Genomic DNA, 20870 nt, shown 5'->3' on the forward strand with positions numbered 1-20870 from the left:
ACCACAAAGAGACACAAAACATCCACCAACAGCTGCAGGTCAAACTGCTGCTGTCGGTGCTACGCTGTGACCGGGGCCCGGGGCCTCCATGTTCAGCTTCCTTCTCTGACTGATGAGCATCGTCACACGGAGGGCGACCGAGTGGCCCCGCACTCGTCATGTGTTATAATAAAGCTCTTGTTGCTGGATAAAAACCGTCGATGAGTGTGGAGCTGACGTCGAGCTGTGGAGCCGCTCCGGGCTGCTCGGTCATGTAGTGCCTGACAGAGATGAGACAGCTGCAGTGTTGGATGTATAGAGGCTTTATATTTCTACAGGAACACTGCTTCACACTGTAAATACTGTATAAACTGTATATGTTGTAAATGCTTTCGAGCCAGTTTTTAAGGAGAGTATTTTTCTCTGGGATTTGATGATTGTGCCAAAATAATCGAATGCAAGAAGCGAAGCTAAAGGTGCTATCCCGCTCTGCCATGCTGTACTTTGCCATGTTTGTTTAGATGTTTACTGCTGCATATATGATATATCTGAAATCTTTTTCTTCATGTTTTGGTGTTTGGAGCAGGGTGACTTCAAGCTCAGACCTAAAATAATTCAAATAAGTTTTAAAAACTGCATGATGATAGTAAACCGACGCTCTTAGTGCACATTTAAGTGGTATTTTATCATCGTTGTTGAGATGGAGACACGCTGAGCTGAGACACAAAGATCTCAGCAGGCAGACGTCAATTCTGCTTTTTTATCAGTTTTTGTAAAGTTTGCTTTGTGTTCTGAACTTAAAGGAATATTTAGACATTTTGGGAAATCTGCTGCTTCCCTTTGCGATGGAGAGTTTAGATCTGAGTCTCGTGTCGCTGTGTTAAATCTGCTTTCATGACGTACGATTTGGAAATAATGACGAGCCGTTTACGTCAGGAACAGAAGCTCTCACTTCATGTGGAGAACTGAAGGAAGTGAGAGCAAAGTCCTGAAACATGACGGTTACATTTCCGTCTGAATGAAATCCAGCGTTAACGCCGATGAAGGCGATTCAGCTCAATTTAAACGGCCGACTTTCTTTGTACCTGCTTTCACTTCAAGTAGGTAACAGTTAAAATGTGACTGTAAGACGTCTTGGGCTGGGCTGGGGGGGGGCACAGTAATCAGCTGGGACGCTGTTAGCTTAGCTTAGCTTGAGTCAGTTAGCCTGGCTCCCACAAAGCTCCAAAATGTGCCGCCAACACTTGCAAAGACGTCTCTGAAGAGAGAAAAGACCTGATTGATGGAACATCAGGCAGATTCACCTCAGCAAGAATAAAAAGAACAAAGAGACGATAAAGAGATTTTAAAAAATGAACTGACTGTTTGATCTTTGACAGACTTCATGCTAAGCTAAGCTAAGCTAAACTAAGCTAGTAGTCTCCTGCCTCTGGCTCTGTGCTTCCTCCTGGCTGTCAGTGAGGAGGTGAATCCATGTTTTCCCCTCAGATGTCAGACTTTCTGTCTGCTGTGTGATTTTCTCCGGTGAAGCCGCTCTGCCTTGGTTTATCGTGCACGTCTGTGTCGATCTGTGCATGCGGGTAGAAAACTGACCCCGGCGTGAGAGCGTCACGTTCGCACGCAGGACGCCGCCTGAGCTCTTTCTGATTGGATGGAGCAGAAAGACTGTTTATTGATCACGTTTCCTTTCGGTCCACAAACATCTGACTTCATGCTCCTCTTCATGCTCCTCCTCGAGCTCCTCCTCGTGCTCCTCTTCATGCTCCTCTTCATGCTCCTCCTCGTGCTCCTCTTCATGCTCCTCTTCATGCTCCTCCTCGTGCTCCTCTTCATGCTCCTCTTCATGCTCCTCCTCGTGCTCCTCTTCATGCTCCTCTTCATGCTCCTCCTCGAGCTCCTCCTCGTGCTCCTCTTCATGCTCCTCCTCGAGCTCCTCTTCATGCTCCTCCTCGAGCTCCTCCTCGTGCTCCTCTTCATGCTCCTCCTCGAGCTCCTCCTCGTGCTCCTCTTCATGCTCCTCCTCGAGCTCCTCTTCATGCTCCTCTTCATGCTCCTCCTCGAGCTCCTCCTCGTGCTCCTCTTCATGCTCCTCCTCGTGCTCCTCTTCATGCTCCTCCTCGAGCTCCTCCTCGTGCTCCTCTTCATGCTCCTCTTCATGCTCCTCCTCGTGCTCCTCCTCGTGCTCCTCTTCATGCTCCTCCTCGAGCTCCTCCTCGTGCTCCTCCTCATGCTCCTCTTCATGCTCCTCCTCGAGCTCCTCCTCACGCCGCCTGCTCTCCTTTAAACCGACGTTTGGCTGATTGTATCGGACGCCGCCTCCTCAGAGTGGACTCGGCTTTAAGTTGCTCATGTCGGACGTTTGCTGATTGTGAGATTGTTTTTGGTTCCAGACGAAGCAAAACAACATTTGTGCTTACCTGATGTTTCTTTCACTGTTTGTTCTGTTTGAAATGCTTTAAAATACACTTTAAAACCCATTTGACGTGCAGTGAATTCATTCTGCCGCTGTGTTCAGCTGGACGGTCGAGCAGTTTGGAGCGAACTTTAGATCGGAGTCCAACCATGACGTGAAACACAACAATGAAAGTGTAAGACAGTGTTTAATATCGATGAGACAGTTGGATGTGAGGTTTTGGGTTTGTGTCCTCACTGAATGGACAGCAGTGTTGATGTTCAGCACTTTAAAAGCTCTGATGACACATTTGGAGGTTTGACTCTATAGAAAATAAAAGTTTGCGTGTTGACGTTTGGATTATGTGTCCAAGAAGAAGAGTTTCCAGCATCGCTCCCAAAATGTTGGACTTTTCCTTTAATGCAGAGTCTTTGCAGTCCACAGAGGAACCCAGCAGGAGGTGAGGGGGGTCAGGAAGTCGGGGTCAGAGGTCAGAGTCCGGCTGTTCCAACTTCTGCATCAAAGCCAAGTTGTTTTGTTTGTGGCAGGAAGTGTTGGCTGAGCACGAACGGCTTTTCAGAGGGAGAACAAACTGTCTCCTGCAGAGTTTATCAGCCTGCTGGACTCGAGTCTGCAGGACGGAGGAGACGCGTCAACGCGCAGAGACAAAGCCGGCAGGAAGGGAAGCGACACCTCAGGACAGTGTCTTCACGAACGAGGAGCCAGCGCTGCGTTTCAGACGATGAGTCCTCCCAGTCGTCACAGGGTGTCAGAACGTGGACGGACGCTGGCCGGTGGTCAAACTGGGAGCGGACGGACGCTGGCCAGTGGTCAGACTGGGAGCTCTTTGTCTGCGGGCGAGGCTGAATGAAATGATCTTTGTCCACAGGAGTCTGTTCATCTGTTGTCAGCCAGAGTCTGCAGCTGCCTGCAGGCTGACGTCAGCTTTCTTCACGTTTTCCTCCAACGTCTGGAAACAAACGTGATCACAAGTGTTTGCTTTAAAACACCAAAGTCAGAAATCCCTCCTGTCTCCCAGCTGACTTTGTTCCTGTTTGGCTCCCGTCTGTCCAACTGAAGCAGTTCAGTGGATGTGAAGCGCATCATGAAGCTTCATTGAGCAGAGCTGTCCTTAAAGTGTGACGTGCAGACTGAGTGCAGAGGACGTCCACGTCCTTTACTCAGGTAACAGTAAAAAAACACAGTCGACAGAATCGAAAGTCGTGCAGTGAAACAGAGCTGAAACAGTTCAGCAGAGACAGAGACAGATGACGTACGTCTGTCCCGTCTGCCGTCACAGTAAACATAAAGCCAGAGTACAGACGAGGGTCAGCTGGTCAGACAAACATGAGCTCTGCTTTCATTTCATAACCTGTGCACTCAGACGTCAGTTTGCCCACACACAGACCAACAGGGATCACAGGAAAGTTTAACACGTTATGAATCCATGAATGTGTCAGCAGGTCCGGCCTTCAGCATCAAAAACTCACTGGCCTGAACTCAGACTGCTGCAGCAGACGCTGGTTTCAACAAGACATTGAACTCATCAGCCGACAAAACAAACCACGAGTTCATTCTCAACAGACGTTCAGCTAAAGCACGTTTACTCACTAAAGCTCTTAAACCATAAAACCTGACGGACTCAGAGCCTGAGTCCTTTCATTTTGGTCCAAATCTGTGTCCAGGTCCTCGCTGCTGGACTGAAGTCTGTTTGACTCTTTTCTAAAGTGTCTGTAAGAGTTCAACCTGCAGCGGCCATGTCCTCCTCCGGCAGACGTGTCTTTCTGCAACATTTGGTTCACATATTAAACTTTATTCATCTTTGTGGCTCCTGATGGAGAATCATGGGAACAGAAAGGAGCCGTGGTGTCTGTCCACGGTCCCGCTGTGTCCCTCAGTGTTATCGTTTGTCTTCGCTGTGAGCTGCAGGCAGACTGAAGCAGTTCAGCGTTTGGACAAAGGCCTCCTGCAGCTTCAGACAGCAGCTGGACGCAGATAGTCGCTCCTCTGTCCACAGCGTCTGTCACACCCTGGGACCAATACATGATGAGCATCCGTCCCACCAGACCTGCAGAGAAAAGGCTGTCTTTCTGTCTCATCATAGTCAGTCAGCGGTTTTCTGCTGTGCCACATTTCACACGAGCCATTGTTTAACAGGATTATTTCACGTTTGAGTTTTTTATCTGTTTGTTGATGTTTCAGGTTCAGTTCATGTTTCCGTTCGTTCAGCACAAACTCGGCTTGAAGTCTGACTTCTCACTTTGTCCATTTAAGAAAGGAGAACACTGGCCGGAGCCCAAAATACATGAAAAATATTCAGATCTTTATTGATAATCACTTCAAATATTTTCTTTAACAAAGACAGCAGAAGGACAGAAAAGCAGAGTGAGGAAGAAGTGCAGCCTAATGAAGCGTGTCAGTGGGAGGAAGAGCGAGGCACATCTGAAGGTTAGGACTGAAGGACTGTGGTGTCAGTGAATGCCTCTGCTGCCTCTGAGGCGTCCAACATGCAAAGACACTCACATGCCAAACCCACGTCAGAGAGGACGAGCGCCGCAGTGTACAAATACTCTGCTGCCAACAGAAGTACATGTACAAAAGTATCTGCATTGAAATACACTAAAATACCACAAGTGAGAGTGAGACCAGTCTTTATCCAGAACGACCCACTCCAGGATCACTGATGCATTCATCTCCTCATCACTTCATCTCCTCATCACTTCATCTCCTCATCACTTCATCTCCTCATCTCTTCATCACTTCATCACTTCATCACTTCATCTCCTCATCACTTCATCTCCTCATCACTTCATCTCTTCATCTCTTCATCACTTCATCACTTCATCACTTCATCTCCTCATCACTTCATCTCTTCATCACTTCATCTCCTCATCCCTTCATCACTTCATCACTTCATCTCTTCATCACTTCATCTCTTCATCACTTCATCTCTTCATCTCTTCATCACTTCATCACTTCATCTCCTCATCACTTCATCTCTTCATCACTTCATCTCCTCATCCCTTCATCACTTCATCTCTTCATCACTTCATCACTTCATCTCTTCATCACTTCATCACTTCATCACTTCATCTCTTCATCACTTCATCTCTTCATCCCTTCATCACTTCATCACTTCATCTCTTCATCTCTTCATCACTTCATCTCTTCATCACTTCATCACTTCATCTCCTCATCACCTCATCTCTTCATCACTTCATCACTTCATCTCTTCATCTCTTCATCCCTTCATCACTTCATCACTTCATCTCTTCATCACTTCATCACTTCATCTCTTCATCTCTTCATCCCTTCATCACTTCATCACTTCATCTCTTCATCTCTTCATCACTTCATCTCTTCATCACTTCATCTCTTCATCACGTCATCACTTCATCTCCTCATCACCTCATCTCTTCATCACTTCATCTCTTCATCTCTTCATCACTTCATCTCTTCACCTCTTCATCACTTCATCTCTTCACCTCTCCATCTCTTCATCACTTCATCACTTCATCTCTTCACCTCTCCATCACCTCATCTCTTCATCACTTCATCTCTTCATCACTTCATCTCTTCACCTCTCCATCACCTCATCTCTTCATCACTTCATCACTTCATCTCTTCATCTCTTCATCACTTCATCTCTTCATCTCTCCATCACTTCATCTCTTCATCACTTCATCACTTCATCTCTTCATCACTTCATCTCTTCATCTCTTCATCACTTCATCACTTGGTCATCCAACGGCAGCACGTGTATGACAACAGTGTAAATGACTTCAACATTACTTCTGCTGTGATTGTTATTTGGGTCTGTTGTCCATTAATCTCGCGCTGCACTGCCACTTTTTGGCTTGTTACGATATTTTATTTTGAAAGGGTGCTGTTTCCTCCTTTCGAGACTTTCCGTGCTGTTTTTCGGTTGTAAGTCTGGAGATCATCGAGGGAACAGGTAACTGTTTGAACTACAGTTAGCCATGTATCCTGTGTCCATGTTAGAGGATCTCGTTGTTTACCTCTTCGTCTTTGTTTTGTACGCACGCGGTTTGAAAGGGCTGGTCTACGAAGCACGAGGCTAGCGGAAAGAGCTGTCGCCCACCCCCTGAAGCTTGGCCCTGCACGCGGACCGAGGTATGAAACCACGGTTGTATGTTATTGTCAAAGATATGATTGATGTTCATGTGAATAAGAAGTATTTCAGAAAGTAATGCCCGCGCTGTTGGAACTGTCGTGTTTGTCTGTGAGTGGTGAAGCTGCAGGAAAGTGTTTTTCTGTCTGTTCCTCTGAACTTTTCACGGTGCAATACAAGTGAATGTGACACCCGTTCTTGAAACTCTACGTCTTGTTTATTCGAGCCAAGAGGACCACAAACAGTAACGGACCAATCAGCTCCCGTCATGTCATGACGTCATGTTTGTCAGACACGTCACTCAATCGCAGCAGGCTAACGTTAGCTGTTAGCTTACCCATGTGTGGAAAAGCGCCTGTGGTTGGTCGACTGCCGGGTCGAAACAGCTCAAGACGAACTTAAATCATTTCATTTTCATGTTTTCATGGGAAAAATGAGTTCACGCCAGCGTCTCGGTCCAGAGAGCAGCTGCCATTTTAACGCTGCGCTCTGCGCTGATGAGCGGCGGTTAGCGTGCTTGCTAACGGTAGCTAGGTGTCATGACTCCAACCAAACCTTGATCAGATCAAACAACCTCCAGCAAAGAAAACCTCTTAAATGTACCTTATTTATTTCCTTTAATGTAAAAAAAGCAGATCATTAACTTTATTTGCACGCGTAAACCAAACAACAGTCTGATGAAAGCCATGTTTTTTGCTTCTGTTTCATGGAAGTCAGACACTGATGAGGCAGCTCGTCTGAGCGTCATGAGCAGGTTTACTAACCTCAGGCTTTTCTGAGCATCAGAGAGCAGCTCAGCTCAGTCTGAAGGAAACCTGAAGCCACACGATGAAGAACAAACTCAACACACTCATCATTCCTGACCTCACCGGCGTCACAGTCGTCCTGCTCGTATGAGTTTATCAGAAAATTCACAAAATAACAAACACATTTTCTGTTTGTTTATATTCTTCTGCTGTGAGCAGAGAAACAGACGACTGGTGTGTGAAGACCTTTAAATAGACGACAGGCAGCGTACATACCCAGAGTACTACAGCCAGAATAAAGCCTCAGTGAGGAGGAGGAGGAGGAGGAGGAGGAGGAGGAGGAGGAGGAGGACGTTTGGCCAGACAGGCAGTCTTTGTGGTCCGCTGGACAAAGAGCCGTTCTCTGCAGCTCACAGTCACAGTGCAACACAGCAGACACCAAACCAGCCGGACCGTCCGCTGCTCCAGCCTGACGTCTTCTTCTTCTTCTTCTTCTTCTTCTTCTTCTTCTTCTTCTGCTTCTTCTTCTGCTTCTTCTTCTTCTTCTTCTGCTTCTTCTGGTTTTTCTCGTCGCCTGCAGGGAGACGACATGAAGCTCTGTGGACTCTTCCTGCTGCTCTGTTTCATGGGGATGTTTCATTCAGGTGAGTGAAGCAGGACGCCTCACACACGCCTCACACACACCTCACACACGCCTCACACACACCTCACACACGCCTCACACACGCCTCACACACACCTCACACACGCCTCACACACGCCTCACACACGCCTCACACACACCTCACACTCTGAAATGATCCATGAACACGATGCCTCCTCTCTGATGCCTCCTCTGATGCCTCCTCATTGATTCCTCCTCTCTGATGCCTCCTCTCTGATTCCTCCTCTCTGATGCCTCCTCTCTGATTCCTCCTCTCTGATGCCTCCTCATTGATTCCTCCTCTCTGATTCCTCCTCTCTGATTCCTCCTTTCTGATTCCTCCTCTCTGATGCCTCCTCTGATTCCTCCTCTCTGATTCCTCCTCATTGATTCCTCCTCATTGATTCCTCCTCTCTGATTCCTCCTCTCTGATTCCTCCTCTCTGATTCCTCCTCTCTGATTCCTCCTCATTGATTCCTCCTCTCTGATTCCTCCTCTCTGATTCCTCCTCTCTGATTCCTCCTCATTGATTCCTCCTCATTGATTCCTCCTCTCTGATTCCTCCTCTCTGATTCCTCCTCTCTGATTCCTCCTCTCTGATGCCTCCTCATTGATTCCTCCTCTCTGACGCCTCCTCTCTGATTCCTCCTCTCTGATTCCTCCTCTCTGATTCCTCCTCTCTGATTCCTCCTCATTGATTCCTCCTCTCTGATTCCTCCTCATTGATTCCTCCTCTCTGATGCCTCCTCTGATTCCTCCTCTGATTCCTCCTCTCTGATTCCTCCTCTCTGACGCCTCCTCATTGATTCCTCCTCTCTGATGCCTCCTCTCTGATTCCTCCTCTCTGACGCCTCCTCTCTGATTCCTCCTCTCTGATTCCTCCTCATTGATTCCTCCTCTCTGATGCCTCCTCTGATGCCTCCTCTCTCTTTCAGTCAGTGGCTTCTGAAGCACAGCTGGATGTATTTTAACAGATGAGTCACTCAGTCAAACTGTCAGAGCTCATAGTTTATTTCCACTGTGCTCACTCATTGAAAACCAGAACAAACTAACAAAACAAACTTCTGATTGATTATTAACCAAAGGTTTAAAGTCCTCTCAGTCTGTCTCAGAGTACTGCTGCTGTGTATTAACGTGTACTTTTACTTCAATCTTAAACCTCTCTTGACCTTTTGTTGCAAAGTCTGAACAGAAATCTGACAAATGTGTTGTTCAGTAACCAGGTCGGTGTTCTGAGTAGCTTCATGTGAATTATCGTCCTTTTCAGGGGAGAAAGCTGAGAGTTTGAATGTGTCCTGAGTCTAAACGTAGTTTGACTGACAGTTTCTGACGGACGGCTGAAGCAGAAGCTGGCAGCATCGTGAAAGTGACGCTGAGGAAATGTCGGATGTTGACCATCGCCTGAGGTTGATTTGAGAGGATGAAGTGCTTTTACTGCCTCCCTGATGACGTCTCAGTCCTCTGAAACACCACTCAGAGAATTAGCAGCAGGTTTCGCTGCATTAATAATCGTCTGTTTGACTTCAGCTCCGCACTCGGCATGTTTTCCACTGACGTTTGATCCTAATGGCTGTTATTAAAGCAGCATTACGTCCATAAAGAGAGCTCTCAGAGCAGCCTCATCACTTCATCAATGTTTGATAAGAGTCATGGCGGCAGGACTCTGCTCTAATGGACTCCACGTTATGAGCTATGAGAAAGCCTCCATCGACACGCCGTCATAGAGCTCATGTTCGTTAATGTAGCTGTTATTTTATACACAAACAGGTCATGAACGACAGTTCAGGACAGCACAGCTGTAATAATGCAAGTTAAGTTAAACTTGTTGATAAATTCAGTCATGAACACTTTGATTCGCTCATCAGTTTGGAGCTTTAACATTGTTAGAAAAGACGACAGTGTGGCGTCGTCACCGCCGTCTCACAGTTAGCCCGTTAGCTCCCGTTAGCTTGGACAGCAGCAATGCTAAAATGATGGTGAATGAACACAGACACAGAACGAACATTTCTTTACTGCTAACTAGTTAGCCTAGCTAGCTGGCTAACTAGCTTGACCAGCACAGAAGCAGCTTAATTCTCTCTGAGTACTATTAATACTGACTTACATATTTATGGTGAATATGTGTGAGTGTGTAATTTAATTACTGAATCATGAAATTCACCAGAGAAAAAATGAGATGACAGCTAACTCTCTGCTAAGCTAACTACCTTTATGCTAAGCTAGCTACTTTAGCACGTGTGTAGCTGTTTGTTTCTTCTCCATCATGAACTGATTTAGCTGCTGCCTCATTTAATTATGTGGAATAATAATCAGATCAATAACTGAGCATAGCGTTAGCTTTAGCATTAGCTTTAGCTAAGGCTAGCTGAGGCTCTCACAAGCTTGCTCATTTGACATAGCCGTCTTATGTTAGCTGTCTGGTCAGTGCAGTAGCAGCCTAGGCACTGATACACAGCCAGCATGCAGTAATACACAGCCAGACAGAGTACAGATACTGCGTTTCTGCCTCTCAGGGGTGTTTTTTTAACTTTAAAAAGGTGTTTACACAGAACACACACATATCGATGGAGTAATATTCATTTACACAGTGAAACAGATGTCAGAGAGTCAGATCAGGGTTTACTCAGCTTCAGCCACATGTGCAGTCACTGTGAGCGTCCACGAGGACAGCTCCACAGCCTGTCCATGAGGACAGAGGCAGTCACAGGTGAGGCCACAGGTGGACAGCGGACAGGTGCATCAGGCTGCAGGGTTTGTTTCTGTCTGTGTTTTCATGCTTTTTCCAGCGTTAATACTTGTACAAGCATGAATTCATGCAGCTACTCAAAAGAAGTATCACTTTCAACATCAAACGCAGTATTACTGCATTACTGTGTGATGGCGAGAAAGTTAAATCTGAAAGTTTCATTCAGCGTGTTGGTGATGGTCACTGTCAGCTCTGGACGAGCTCAACGAAGCAAACTCAGCTTCTTCTCCCCCCCCCCCCCCCCCCCCCAGGTTCTGGACTTCGCTGTTATAAGTGCTCTGATTACACCGGCCGCTGTGAGAACGTGCAGGAGTGCACGTATGAAGACTCTTGTATATCTCTGAGTGAAAGAGGTCAGTGTGTCACTTCGTCTACAGACGAATGTTTTGTTTTAAATACTTTTACTCGACTAATGATTCTTTTCATTCCGGATGAATCTGCTGATTATTGCTTTGGTTTGTGTGTGTGTGTGTGTGTGTGTGTGTGTGTGTGTGTGTGTGTGTGTGTGTGTGTGTGTGTGTGCGCGCGCGTGCGCTCCTGTCCAGGTGGGAAGACCATCCGTCAGTGTATCAGGTACACAGACTGCGATAACTCTCGTCTCACCCAGATGTTTCCGGCCATCTCCGGCTTCACTTATCGCTGCTGCAGCAGCAACCTCTGCAACTCCGGCATCACTGTTCCCACGGCGACGCCGGCCCTGGCGCTGGCAGCGTCCCTGCTGAGCGTGTGGTGCTGTCGGATGTTACTGTAGTTCAGTGCTAAAATGAACTAAACAGTGTTTTCTGTGCTGTGTACTTACAGGTTCTCAGGTCAACCAAGAATAACTTTCTCTCCTCGTTTGCTAATTTTATATTTCATACTTTATTCCAATTTAACAATAAATACAAGAAAAAGACAATTCTTTGTTTTGTGGTATTTTTACATCTGATTCAGGACGCTGTTGATGTTCAGATTAAAATAATCCTGGTGAAATCTGGAGCCGTGTCTGCAGCTGCTTTCCTGATTCTACAAACATTTGCTTTAACTGAATGAGTCTGAAGTCGACGTGCGTCTCTCATCAGCTTGAACTGTGGACGTGGAGCACACTGAAGCTGAAGATGTGTTGATGTGAACAGAATAACATGAAGAAGAGCTGCTGAATGAATGTTCTGAGAGCTGACGTCTGATGAAGTGACGTCAAACTGACTTCACTGATCATCACTAACGATCCGCTGCTTCAACACGACACCAAATACAAAACACGGATTTATTCAAACATCATAAATACACAGCAGCTTACAGACACGTCTCATAAATCAGAGAAACAGGATTTAAATTAATATGTGACTTATGGAACGTCCTGTATAACACATACAAACACTGGGCTTTATATGAGGGGATCATGGTTAATAAAGAGAGAAGGTCGCTGCACACATCACACTCTGCCTATCAGGAGCATGGAGGCTGCTCAGATGATCTACAGGAAACAGTCTGTAGGTCTACTCTGAATATACAGGAAGTGAGGGAGCAGCTACAGCCTGAAAACACTCAGACAACCTAAACGGCTCCAGGAAGAAAACGACATCCTCAGAAAAACGCTTGTAGGCGCTGAAGTTTGACAGGCAGTGACAATCTATCGTCGCAGGATTCAGGACGGAGGGACGTCTTCATGCTGCGTCCTCTGCTCAGCGAAATACAGGATGTGGAACGAAGCCTGTGTGAGGAGTTCAGCACTGAGTGGAACATGTGGCGTGGAACATGTGGCATGGAACATGTGGCGTGGAACATGTGGCGTGGAACATGCAGGGTAGAACATGTTGTGTGGAACATGTGGCGTGGAACATGTGGCGTGGAACGTGGTGTGAAACGTGGCGTGGAGCATGTGGCGTGGAACATGTGGTGTGGAACATGTGGCGTGGAACATGCAGGGTAGAACATGTTGTGTGGAACATGTGGCGTGGAACATGTGGCGTGGAACGTGGTGTGAAACGTGGCGTGGAGCATGTGGCGTGGAACATGTGGCATGGAACATGCAGGGTGGAACATGTTGTGTGGAACATGTGGCGTGGAACATGTGGCGTGGAACATGTGGTGTGAAACGTGGCGTGGAACATGTGGCGTGGAACGTGGTGTGAAACGTGGCGTGGAGCATGTGGCGTGGAACATGTGGTGTGGAACATGCAGGGTGGAACATGTTGTGTGGGACATGTGGCGTGGAACATGTTGTGTGGAACATGTGGTGTGAAACATGTGGCGTGGAACATGCAGGGTGGAACATGTGGCGTGGAACATGTGGCGTGGAACATGTGGTGTGGAACATGTGGTGTGAAACATGTGGCGTGGAACATGCAGGGTGGAACATGTGGCGTGGAACATGTGGCGTGGAACATGTGGTGTGGAACATGTGGTGTGAAACATGTGGCGTGGAACATGTGGCGTGGAACATGTGGTGTGGAACATGTGGTGTGAAACATGTGGCGTGGAACATGTGGCGTGGAACATGTGGCGTGGAACATGTGGCGTGGAACCGTGTGGACACGCCGTCTGCCTCCTGGCTTTCAGTCGCTCGTCTCTCCCAGTCCGTCCTTGTCGATCTGTCGTCCAATCACTTCCAGCTGCACTTTCTTCTTCTGTCCTTTCTGCTCAGCCTCTCTCTCTGGTTTCTCTGATTGGGTGTACCAGGGCTGAGGGGCGGAGCCATCACACGCCCGGCCTCCTCTGCGGAAGCCTCCCCTGCCGGCTCGGACCAACCCCCAGCCCTGCAGGTGGGTGTCGGAGCCGCCCTCCTGGACTCCCCTGGTCTGGTCCAGCTCCTTGGCGCTTAGAGACGACATCCTGACAGGAACCGTGTTACCGAACTTGGAGTAGTCGACGCAGTAACGTCCGTCCTCCTCTGTCATGATGGAGACGAAGCGCCTCCCCCACAGGATCTCCTCAGGAATGTAGGAGGTCCGAGCCTGCATGGTGATCCCTGTTGTTTCCACCACACCTGAAACGAGAGAGAGGGACTTTCAGTCGTATTGTACCGGTTCGCTTTCCGATCATCTCGATTGATCCGTTTCTACTGACCCGTCCACAACCAGCCCGCCATCACCAGAAAAACAGGTTGACTGTGCAAGCAGCCGATTATGACCCAAATATATGTTTATTGTTCAACTGCGACCTCTAGTGGTGACAGTAATTATGACGGGAGCAAAGGAGGAAGTCAGGTGGAGTGGACAGACGGCCAAATAAACACAGGACTTTCATTCAGGAGATAGCTGTCTGACTTATTTTAACTTATATAACGTACAGCAGCAGTAAGACGAACATATATTAAGTGGTCTCTTCCTAAAGCTAACCAACCTGCGACCGTTACGCAGCGCTAACCACATCAGGACAAAGGTCCGCAGAAGGTCCGGTACGCCTGTGGCTGGACTCTACACTGGACTCATTTTTGGGGTCATTGGTCTATTCAGTCTTTTAGGTAAGAGGACATGTCCACAGCAGGACACTGCTTTGCTTCAGTGTCAGTCCTACTCTTTGTTTGTCCTTACTAAGGACGAGCTGATCTACTGTAGACTGACTGTGGACAGGCGCCTCCTATGACCCCACTTCAAAAACTATTCCTTTAAATCTTCTTTCACTTTATGATGAACTAAGACAAATTTCAGTCGTTCCTTGTTTAAAGCATTTTTATTTTGTGGATCCTTGCTGACAGGATCCAGGTCTACGTGGTTCCTGACCTTCCAGGATGACGATGATCTCCAGGTCCTCGGAGGCCAGCGATTGGGCGGAGAGCTCGTACAGTGGACTCCCTCTCTCCATGGTGTGGCTGATGATCAGAGGAGAAACCAGGAAGATGCCGTTACTCCTCAGAGGGTTCTCCACCTGGATGTCCAGCTGGGACACCGGGATCACCTCGCCCTCCGCCGTCACGGTCCGTCGGATCACCTGGAGGGAAAACTTCAGTCTTAACATCCACAGTTCAGTTCAGGGCGACTGAACCTGGTTCAGGATGAGTTCAACATTTCAAGAAACATGCTGATTGTGTTCAGACTGACACCGCTCACGTTTGTACGGTAAATATGAAGCTACACGGTTAGCTTAGCTTAGCTTAGCATAAAGACTGGAAACAGTGGGACACAGCTAGCATGGCTCTGTCCACAATGGCTGTGGTCTTTTTTAACGTTTCTGTGGTCTTTTTACGTCTCTTCGTGGTCTTTCTAACGTCTCTTCGTGGTCTTTCTAACGTTTCTTCGTGGTCTTTTTGCGTCCGTTAATGTCCCTGCTGTCTGGCCCATGTGAACACAGCCTAGCTCAGCTGAGGTGTGCAGGCATCACCTGCAGCTGGACGGTGGCAGAGATGATCATACTTTTCCTCAGGTCTCCGACTCTGAACATGAAGGTGGGACGACCGTTTCGAGTAGAGATGACGGCGTTTCTGGAGAAGATGAGCGTCTCTGCTCGGCGGTTGGCCTGTGCCGTCTTCATGAAGACGCAGCCGAGCATCACGGCGTTGATGATCAGCCCCAGAATATTCTGGATGATCAGCACAGTGATGGCCAGGGGACACTCCTCCGTCACCATCCTGCCACCAAAGCCGATGGTCACCTGCGGCAGACGACACATCACAGCAACCACAACAACCACGAACAGCCGCACCTGGATCACTCAGCCAGACCAACCGCAGCTCTCACCTGGACCTCGATGGAGAAGAGGAAGGCCGAGGTGAAGGAGTGGATGGCGGTGACGCAGGGGACGGGGCCGGGCTCGCCGTTTGGATCGCGAGGCTCCAGGTCTCCGTGGGCGAAGGCCAGGAGCCACCAGACCATAGCGAAGAGCATCCAGGAGCAGAGGAAGGCCGAGGTGAAGATGAGGAGGGAGTGCTGCCACTTCAGATCCACCATGGTGGTGAAAACATCCTGCAGGAACCGACCCTGAAACCCACGAAGAAGACAACAGGAAGTAAAACTGGGCAGGAAGGAAAGCGAGACGTGGACTTGACTTTGTGGACTTCTCTTTCACTTTATCATCTTTATTATTCAAAGATCTTCAGGACGGAGCAGGAATCGAACGCGTGTCCTGTTTACCTTTGGTGTCATTAATGTTTCCTGTGTTTGAAGGCTGAACGCTGATCGGTTCTTATCTTTTATTCACGCGTCTTTCTCACACGTTACGTAACTGTGACGCATCAGATGTTCCCCTTCATGAACGTTTCAGAGCTTTTGAAGATCTATGAATGATGATGTCAGCACTGTTGATGATGATGATGATGGTGATGAAGGAGCTCAGCACTTTGACCGGATGATGAGTCACTCACAGAGAGTCGATCTGCAGCTGTTAACAGCGGCTACGAGTACGAGCTGTCAGCTGGAGCGTTTGTGGTTTGTGTACCGTGAAATACTTGGTAATAATACGACATAATACTGCAGGAGTACTGCCGCCGTCCCCTCCGGCGTACCTGCTCCCTGATGTTCTTGTGAGCCACGTTACAGGATCCGGTCTTCGTGATGAAGCGGGCTCGCTGAGATCTGGAGTGACTGCGGTTCAGCTGGTTCTGGTCCTCCGCAAGACGGGTCAGCAGGAACCCGTCGGGCAGGAGGCCCTTCCTGGCCAACATGATGCTGAGTGCACACACACACACACACACACACACACACACTTCTTCACTTTATTTAATGTGAGATTATTCCGATGTTTCTTGTCATTAAAGAGCAGCAGCTTCAGTCAGAAGTCAGAGCAGAGACGAACCTGAACTCACCATGAACTGACCTGCTGCATTCAGGGCTCAGAAAACGAGCTGCGGCTGTTGTTGTTGTTGTTGTTGTTGTTGTTGTTGTTGTTGTTGTGTATGAATTCAGATGGCGTGCATCAGAACAGCAGCTCCAACAGGAAACTGCTGCTCTGACGCTGAAGCTTCAGTTTGAACAATCTAATAATTTCTCAGAAAATACTTCTGATACTTGAAGTACCTTGTGTTGATAATACTTTTACTTCAGTAGGACGCTGAATGCAGGATTTTTACATGTAATGGAATATTTCTGCATTGTGGTATCGTTACTTTTACTGAAGGTTTTAAGTATTTTGTTGAGAATTTGTGTTTTCAGTAGAAAGTATTGATCGATTATTGGCTTCGTGTTTATCATCACATCTACTCAAAGCACAGGCAGGATTATCAGGCAGCTCTCAGGTTTAATGTCCTCACTGTTTGCTCTCAATGACCATCAGCTGTTTTTCACACTGATCTTCTCTGAGCTCCGCGTGACGAACGTTCAGGTGAACGCAGGTAAGAAACAGTCACGTTACCTGTTCAGCAAACGTCTGAAGTCTCCGCAGAAGCTTTGATTTCTGCCGACGTGAAACAAGACTCGGCCTCCATCCTTCATCCAACCCAAACACAGGACCACTGTCAAATCAAAGCGCCGCACAGGGTACAGCTTCCGGTCAAGGCCTTCAAAATAAAACACCAAGGCGCCCTTTTCTAGACTGACGGCCACGAGCCTCCAGTGACATGAGGAGGACCTGGTGTCTCTCCTTTTGTCCTCCTGAAGACAGGTGTGACATGGACCAGCCAGATGTTACCACAAAAAGAAAAGAAATAAAGAACATTTAAGAACATTTATTCAAGAACTGGGCTTGAGTACAATTTTAAGGTACTTTAGTTTTGAATATTTTCACACTATTTTATTTTCACATGAACACTTCAGAGGCAAATTTAGCATTTTTTACTTCACTACGTCTATTGATCAGCTGCCGTCACTGGCTGCGTTACTGTCAAACACAACCACAAATCACAGGTCAAAGCAATAAAAGCCAATGAAATGCCAGAAAATTCAAGGCAGAGCAGAAACTACTGGTTGTTTTCATTCTTAGATAATTATTTCTAAGTGAATTGATCAATCATTTTGTCTCTAAAGACAACCAAGAAGTTTATAACAGTCACCTGAAAGTAGAAGAAGACATGTTTGACATGTTGGCTTGAAAAATTAAACTTATAATAAAAGTACTGCCAGTCAAGTCAGTTCAATTAATTTTGCCCAGAATCACAAATCACGATTTTTATAATGTGTCCAGCAGACAGATGTTAAAAATGTCTTCTGTCTTCAGTCAATTTCTGTCTGTTTCTAGATGACTAATCAAAAATTGTTTCATGTCTAATCTAAAACAGATTTATTTTTAAAACCAGAAATGAATCACATGAATTTACTTGATGTGACATTTGTGAATATGATGTCGACTCTGGAAACAGTCTGGATCCGTTTTTAATGGTTACTAGCTTCAAGGGTTTTTAAACAAACGTAAGAGATTTTTATTTTGAAATATTTTACTCTGTTCCGGTGCTTTGGGTGGATGTGTTGAGCTTGACTGATCTCTGCGGGATGCTGAGCAGGTTGACTGCAGGGCAGAGCTGGGCGTTTTAGCACTTAGCTAACGCTAGCTAACAGCAGCTAAAGCGAGCTAACTGATGTACTGAACTTAATGTTAGCTGGAAGCATTAGCTAACCAGATAACATCAGTAAGTGTAGTACTACTGTACTACTGCACAGTGCTGTACTGCTGTACTGCAGTACTGTGCAGTAACGTACAGTCTCTGGTGCATCTGAGGACTGATGTGAGTGTGATGCACAAAACTCGCTGCTGCCTCCTGCTTCCGTCCCTGGTTGTGTCACTGACATCTCTCGTCAGTTTAAAGTCGGTGTCAAGTTTCTGTGTTTCACAGCAGCGTCGGCCTCATTACCCCCAACCCAAACCCTTTACCTGACATGCCGGTCGACCGCAGTCGGGTGGAGAGGGCAGGCTTCAGGTGTGCTTACCTGTTAGCGGTGTGGCTGTTTTTCACTGTGTAAACCTGTAGAGGAATCAGGCGTCATTATTTTTCTCTTCCAGGTGTTTGTGGGTTGTAAACAGTGCGAACGTGTCTTCAGTGACTTAAAACATCTGGAACGTGTTCAGAGGTTGTGACTGTGACGTCTGAGTGAGTTAAAACGAGGTTTTGTGGAGAATATTTTGGCAGCTTGTCATCTGTCGAGCGCACGCGCCACCTGGTGTCCACACTGTGAACCCACAGGTACACATGGTATTAGAAATGATTATTTTTATTATTGTAAATTGTTTAATGCACTTCAGTGTCATTTTGGTAAATCATGAGGGAGTTTATTGAATTTAATCTATTGCTTGAAGAGTGAGAATGAGCTCAGGTAACTGCTGTGAGTGTGACTGACAGGTACATAAGGTGTGCACTGTCCACCTGTCCACTTACCTGTAGATCAGGGGTGGGCAACCTGGTCCACAAAGGGCCGCTGTGGCTGCAGGTCGTCTTTCCAACCAAGCAGCAGCACACCAGACTTGACTCATTCAATCAGCTGATCTCACTCTTCAGACAGCTGATTGGTCAAACTGTGAGCTCTTGCTTGGTTGGAAAGAAGACCTGCAGCCACAGCGGCCCTTTGTGGCTGTAGATGTATTGTTGGGAAGCTGTTTTCTTTATGTGAAGTGATTCCAGTAAAGCACTTGTTGAGGAAACACGTGATGATTTCATCCCTCCTCAGGTGTGTAACACAGGCAGGTGTGACAACGGACGGTTGTCCAGATGTGATGGGGACAAATGTTGGACTTTTGAAGAGAATGCAGACGTTCAGCCAGATTTCAGTGCACTTGTTCAGGACAGAGACAGAGACAGAGACACACTGGATTTTCCCACTGAACAAGTGAAATGAAGTGGAAAAACATTAAACAGTAAACTGCTGATCTTTAACATCCTGAAAAACACCTTTTCAGTGTTTGTGAAGACGAACATGTTAAAAATAAGAAGAAACTCTGATGAAATGATTGTGTTTACTGTTCATTACTTCTACTGGAGGATTTCCCTGTTTGACCTTCACCACAACTTCATATATTTATAGAAATATTTACAGAATTTCCTTTTTCTCCTGATCACCAGCAGCAGCTAATCCAAATATATACTTTACTGCTTTTTACAATGAGAGAAAATGAATATTGAGCAGAATTAAGTTATTGTTGGTGAATGGTAATGGTAATGAAAGTTACTGTGAACATTGCAATATTTGCTATTTTATTGGTTATCAGTCACTTTATTCATCATTACATTTATTGCTATTTGTTGTGCAGCAGTGAAACAGAAACAGGATGAAATAGGAAATAGAAATGCATTTTCTATTTACACTTCATCTGAATAGAAAGTTAAATAAACAAACAAACTGAGAGTGAAAAGCAACATGAAGTTAAAAAAAAAGCTTTAAAATCTTGAAAAAATAACATAATTAAATCTTCATCTCCAGATAATGACATTATAAAACCAAACCTTTCTGTTTTCTATTCAAACAAAGCAAGAACAAAAGACTTTAAAAACTGCATCTATCTCTAATAATTTGTTCCTTTAATGTGTTTAAATCAAAGTCCCTCCTGGTTGGTTATTGTTTTCATGTTCAGCGTTACTGTTTAAATTATTGTCATCAACCATTTTATCAAATCATAGAGTTGTGAAAAACAGCCTGTAGGTGGCAGAAAAGCGCTGCTGTGAGTCTCGACTGCCGATAATACACAGACGAAGAAGAACAACACTTCCGGCCTGTGCCGGATGTTTCGGTTCGGACGGAGGAGCAGATCACAGGAAAATGGCGGACGCGTTTCTAAAGAGAACTTCAGACGTTCGTGACAACAGTTTTAAAGATATTAACGAAGAGACGCGCGCGTTCAGTCTGTGACGTCACTGTTTGTGCGTCTGTGATGAGAAAGTTCGCTAATATTCATAAATGAAATGAATTAAAATTAAAGATTAAAGTCACCGTTTCCAGATTTCCCCTCTTAGCATCTATTGAACGACATCAGCTGCTTTGACAAGCTGTTTCTGGCAGGAACAGGTTGTTATCATCATTATTAGAATGATTCTTTTCAGTATTATTATCTTCATTATTGTCAGCAGTGATAGACGAAGCGCTCAGACCCTAAAGTAAAAGTACTTATAGCGTCATTATAATCCTCCATCACAGGTAAAAGTCCTGCATTCAGAATGTTTTTCAGTGAAACAACAGATCGAGCTTTATTGATCTGAAGGGACGTGAACACACACAGCCAAAGACAACAAGGCTGAACAGAGACAGACAGAACTGTGACAGTGATGCATGCAGGCATGAAAAGACGCCAGTGGACACAGGAAGCAGCAGCTGACAGGACGGCGTGAGGGAGGACGTCAGCAACGTCACAAAATACCAAATAAACAGATGAAACATGGCAGAAGCTCTGAGTCACTG

The 20870-nt window shown here is 46.4% G+C and overlaps 1 protein-coding gene across 1 annotated transcript; it reads right to left on the bottom strand.

The window, feature by feature from the left end:
• Nucleotides 1-11478: 11478 nt before the first annotated feature.
• Nucleotides 11479-17138, bottom strand: kcnj11l (potassium inwardly rectifying channel subfamily J member 11, like). The gene is made up of 6 exons (XM_070971862.1): nucleotides 16906-17138; nucleotides 16061-16223; nucleotides 15297-15536; nucleotides 14941-15210; nucleotides 14343-14550; nucleotides 11479-13606 (listed from the first exon to the last, which is right to left on the bottom strand). Exons 1-6 carry the CDS (start codon nucleotides 16983-16985, stop codon nucleotides 13176-13178), a joined length of 1392 nt encoding a protein of 463 aa, XP_070827963.1. The 5' UTR covers nucleotides 16986-17138; the 3' UTR covers nucleotides 11479-13175.
• Nucleotides 17139-20870: the final 3732 nt, after the last annotated feature.

This window comes from Chaetodon trifascialis, chromosome 10, assembly GCF_039877785.1.
Source record: "Chaetodon trifascialis isolate fChaTrf1 chromosome 10, fChaTrf1.hap1, whole genome shotgun sequence".
Taxonomy (NCBI): Eukaryota; Metazoa; Chordata; class Actinopteri; order Chaetodontiformes; family Chaetodontidae; genus Chaetodon; species Chaetodon trifascialis.